The 5,367-nt window shown below is 31.3% G+C and overlaps 1 protein-coding gene across 1 annotated transcript; it reads left to right on the top strand.

The window, feature by feature from the left end:
- Window positions 1–5: 5 nt before the first annotated feature.
- LOC111786475 (probable O-methyltransferase 3) lies at window positions 6–1,059 on the top strand (the record flags this gene model as incomplete). Its single annotated transcript, XM_023666725.1, has 2 exons — window positions 6–152; window positions 684–1,059. Coding segments are annotated over 2 exons (453 nt in total), but the record flags the coding sequence as incomplete, so codon positions are not given.
- Window positions 1,060–5,367: the final 4,308 nt, after the last annotated feature.

The following is a 5,367-nucleotide window of genomic DNA, read 5'->3' as shown; positions in this document are numbered from 1 at the left end:
GACAAGCCATCGCTGAGGCCTTTCCACAAATGCAATGTGTTATTTTTGACCTTCCCCAAGTTGTGGCTGACTTGAAAGGAAGCCACAATTTGATGTTCGTTGAAGGGGACATGTTTCAACAAATTCCACCGGCGGGTGCAATTCTATTGAAGGTGAGGACTATTAAATGAACCCGACTCTCTACCATGGTAAATTCTATTTGGAGTCTTAGTCTTTTTGACTGCCTTCAAGGAGGTTGGACTCCTTGCGTCCAGCCTCCTTTTTTTCTTTTTGGAGTCATTTATTTCACCTCCCCTTAATCGAGGCTCGACTCCTTTGGAGTCTTAGTCATTTTTTTACTGCCTTTGAGGAAGCTTGACTCTTTTTCTTTTGGAGTAATTTGTTCAATATTTGAGGATTTACCAATCTATTGACACGACTAAGTTTAGGGCATGACTCTGATACTATGTTAGACAAACATGACTCTCTACAATGGTATGATATTGTCCACTTTGAGCATAAGCTCTCATGGCTTTGTTTTGGGCTTCCCCAAAAGGTTTCGTACCCATGGAGAGAGAGTATTCCTTGATTATAAACCCACGATCATTCTCTAAATTAGCCGATGTGAGACTTTTATCATCCAACAAGAACATGATCCAACTAACACTTCGATTTGTAATTTAATTCGACATGTTGTTATACAGTGGATATTACATGATTGGAGTGACGAAGAATGTGTGAAGATACTGAAGAGATGTAAAGAGGCAATCACGAGCAATGGAAAGAAAGGGAAAGTGATGATAATAGATTTGGTGGTGAGAGATGAAGACATTAAGAATGATATGTTGACTGAAACTCAACTGTTTTGGGACGTGTTGATGATGGTGACGGTTGGTGGAAGAGAAAGAAATGAAAAAGAATGGGCTGAATTGTTCTATAAAGCTGGATTTGGTGGCTACACCATCTTTCCTATATTAGGTTTAAGGTCTCTAATTGAGATTTATCCATAATTAAGTATTACGATTTCAAGTTTGAATTATATGTTTTCACGTGTGAAAGTGTGTGATTTTATGTGGATGTTGCAATTTAAACAATAGCGAGTTTGGGATCCATTTAGTATATGATTTTCTTATATAGTTCATATTGTTAGTTGAACACCACTCTTCACAATGACATAATATTGTCCAGCTTTGTTTGAGCTTCCCCAAAAGGCCTCGTAACAATGGAGAGAGTCCTTTTGATATTGACATGGCAAGACATAACTACGTTTAGGGCATGACTCTGATACCATATTAGTTGAACACCACCCTCCATACTGGTACAATATTGTCTACTTTGATCATAAACTCTCATAGTTTTGCTTTAGGTTTCTCAAAACACCTCATATAATGGAGAGAGTATTCATGAATTATAAACCCATAATCATTCATTTAGCTGATTTCAAGATGGGTAAAAGCCACATTTATTAAGCGCACGTTGGAAGCTTTGCTGACAAGATTTTGTTGATTAACCTAACCTTTCCAATCATTTTTGTTTTTTTTTCGATGTTTTTTTTACAAAGTTTCAACCTTGTTTTTCTAAATTTTATAATTGGTATCTAATTAGTTCAATTATATTAAAAACTTAAATTGATATTTTATATTTTATGGAACTTTAAACTTACATAATAATTGTGAATTTTTTAAAAATTAAAATGTCAACATTATGGTTAAAAAAGAAACATTGGCCTAAAAATTGTGATATTTTCGCTAATCTCTAAAAAAAACATGTGATTCCAATCTTTCTCACTAATTTTGGTTAATTTCTTTATTCTTTCTCACCCATTCAACCTTTTCCCTCAATTAATTTTGGAGATTAAAGCCTTGTATAGATAGATTTCGTCTTTCAAATAGATGCATCCGCTGACGTTAATGAGAGTTCCGTTGAACACAATTTTTTTTTTGTAAGAAACACTCACAGTCTTTATTAAGACCATTCGAGTAGTAATTACAAAACACTTTGTAGAAACTACGCACTCTGATATGCTTGAAATTTTGTAGGATAAAAAATTGTTAGGGTGGCCCGATATTTATAGGAGAGGGTAGACAGTTTATTCATAAAATATCTAATCATTTATTCTTAAAATACTTAAATCATCTTCCTAAAATATTTAAGTATCTTTATTTTAAAATATCTAAATCATTTTTCTAAAATACCTAACATACGTAGACAATGTGCTCATACAATTATTGGGATTGACTCTGTTGCACTAGTGATGATATTTTAACACTCCCCCTCAGCACTAGTCCTCATTTGCCGCACCATGTTGAGATGACAGCGAAATGCCTAATGTTTGCAAGTATTCAGCCCTTTTGTAGACAAGTCTGCCACTTGGACATTCGTATTCTTCCTACAAAACTTTGTCTTTAACAAAATGACAGTGCACATCTACATGCTTTATTCTATCATGAAACATCGAATTTTCTAGTAGACGAGCCATACATTGGTTGTCGCTATGAAGTGGTATCAAATAGTCAACTTTTTTGTGCAAATTCTTCTTTAAGAGTTTTAGCCACGTAATTTCTTGAGCTGCTCTAGTCGTTGATCTATACTTAGCTCATGTAGTTGACAATTACACTATTCGTTATCTATTGCTACACGCACAAATTGTTTCCAAATCGAGTTTGAACACATACCCGATGCTTGATCTTTGGGTGTCGTGATATCTTGCATAGTCAACATCACAATATTCAGCTAGCTTGTAGTATCCGCTTCTTTTGTACAAAAGGCCATAGTCGATTGTACCTTTGACATATCTCAAGATCCATCGAGCTGCATTCAAACTAGACTTTTTCGAACTTAATTTTCTAGTTAACTTTTTGTGTAAGAAAGCATTCTTCACAACCATCTGCCATAATTTTCAATCTTTACTTACTGGAAATACTAGCGAGACCCTGTGATAGTGATCTTCGCTACTAAACTAAACGTTTCATTATAGTTTAGTCCATATTGTTGAGAGAACCTTGGAACTAGAGACTAAACCTTGTATCTCTCATTTGATCCATCCAAAAGGATATTATTTTGTAACCCCACTTCCTTTGACTTGACCTTGTAGAAGGAATGGAAAATCATTAGTAACCTCACGATGCTTTCTCTATATAAATCATTATCTATATATTGATGTTTTATAATTTTCTTAATATTGCATCACTATCATCACAATGAAGAGGGAGATTAAACCGTGTTTAAAATAACTTTCAAATATTTATTGTTCATACGGTTAGTTTAACTGATATAATCTAATTAACGGCATAGTAAACAATTCTCATTTATAAATTAATTATCTTATATAACTAATAATGAATTAGAGAATATTAATAGACTCTAGGATGACAAACAAAGAAATCTACTTATTCTCACCAAGTATAACTCTTTATAATAAGTCATATTTTGAAAATATGTATTTTTTTATCTATATATAATTTTCCTTTTGTAAATCTATTATAACCTATGAGTTTATCTTTATTAAGAAAATCTGTAAATCCCTCGATTTTATGGCTTTAGCTTATTTATCATTTATCATCGTCCATCGTACCTATTTAGAGGTTAATAAACCTTCAACTTAATCATTTAACATACAATTTGATTTCAATAAAATTGAGTCATCTCATAACTTTTCCATTAAGATCAAACTTATCCAATTAATAACTAGGATCCACCTGACTCTCAAATGTAAATAACAGCTTTTGTTAAGGCTTCACTTAGAATTATTTTATTGGATGATATCTTAATGTCTTCTACTACACCAACTAAGATTGATTTTCTAGTGCCAATATATAGAAATTTATTTACATCATTGAATATTTCTTTCCAGAATTACCGATCAAATGGAATGAAGAACAAATTTTGATAGTGGATCTTATATCAACTATTTAGATGGTGTCATTTATTCTCTAAAATTTTGTAAACCAAATTTTTCCAATAGCCATTTCTAAAAATTTTCTCACTAGCCCGCTAATTAAGAATTATTTTCTATTATAGAAGATTATTTCTTGAATTTTGTAATAGGGAGATTATTTAGATAACTATCTAAATTTAGCTTATAGTAACTAAATTTTTTTTTGGTAAATTTAGTGACATTCAAATGTTAACTTAAAAAATATGAACGGATTGATCAATCATATACTCTTTTGAACAATTTGATTAACATTGACTATAAGTTTTAAGAAAATTTTTCAATAAATAAATATATATATATTAAAAGAGACGTTATATAAGCAAGTAAGAGAGATAAGAACGGCTTAACATATATACACATGTTGATATATAGAGTGCACTATAAAAAATGAGGGCATAAGAAAATTAAGCCCTGAAATAAAATATAGAAAAATAAAATGATAGATAGATTTGATCCAAAAAACTGACGAAACTCATAAGGATAAAAGATATGCAAAAGTAAAATAAAGCAAATAGAACAATCCAAGATGGATCCACAAAGCTCTCAAATAAATGCCAAAAATACAAAATTAAACAACAATAAAATCTTCCTATAGAATATAATCCACATATCTAACAACTCCCTTTAAAATATGCTAAAAAGAATGCAATTAAAAAAGAAGAAAGCAAAGAATAGTGACAAAATAAACTTACTGTTAACGTGGGTGTAGTATTCAACCATGCATACATCCAACATTTTAATTATAATTTAAGCTCTTCCTATATCTAGAATTCTCTTTTCCTTATTAAAATATGGACTCATCATTTGTTTCCCTTAAATCTCTCGAGTTACATGAACCCATATGAACTAAGCTATGACATAATACAAAATTAAATTGTTAAATTTATGAATATGTCCNATATCTAACAACTCCCTTTAAAATATGCTAAAAAGAATGCAATTAAAAAAGAAGAAAGCAAAGAATAGTGACAAAATAAACTTACTGTTAACGTGGGTGTAGTATTCAACCATGCATACATCCAACATTTTAATTATAATTTAAGCTCTTCCTATATCTAGAATTCTCTTTTCCTTATTAAAATATGGACTCATCATTTGTTTCCCTTAAATCTCTCGAGTTACATGAACCCATATGAACTAAGCTATGACATAATACAAAATTAAATTGTTAAATTTATGAATATGTCCATTAACTAAAGTATTTTGAATTAAAAGAAGATTATGTGTTGTACGTTATTGCTTTCCCTTTTTGGTTCTCCCTCCTTTCAACCTTCTCCCACTTGGTTGCCACTGTGGTTTGTCATCGCCGCCACTGACATTGCTTTGTTGTCGTTTTTCCCCTTAGTTCAACCTTTTCCCATTCAATCCATGGTGCCACCCTCGTAGATTATTTCTGATTCTATTCATTACTTTATTTTTATTTCTTTCTTTCTTTTTATATTTTTATTCTT

The sequence above is a fragment of the Cucurbita pepo genome, unplaced genomic scaffold, assembly GCF_002806865.2.
Source record: "Cucurbita pepo subsp. pepo cultivar mu-cu-16 unplaced genomic scaffold, ASM280686v2 Cp4.1_scaffold001730, whole genome shotgun sequence".
Classification (NCBI taxonomy): Eukaryota; Viridiplantae; Streptophyta; class Magnoliopsida; order Cucurbitales; family Cucurbitaceae; genus Cucurbita; species Cucurbita pepo.
This window is presented reverse-complemented; position numbering and strand designations above follow the sequence as displayed.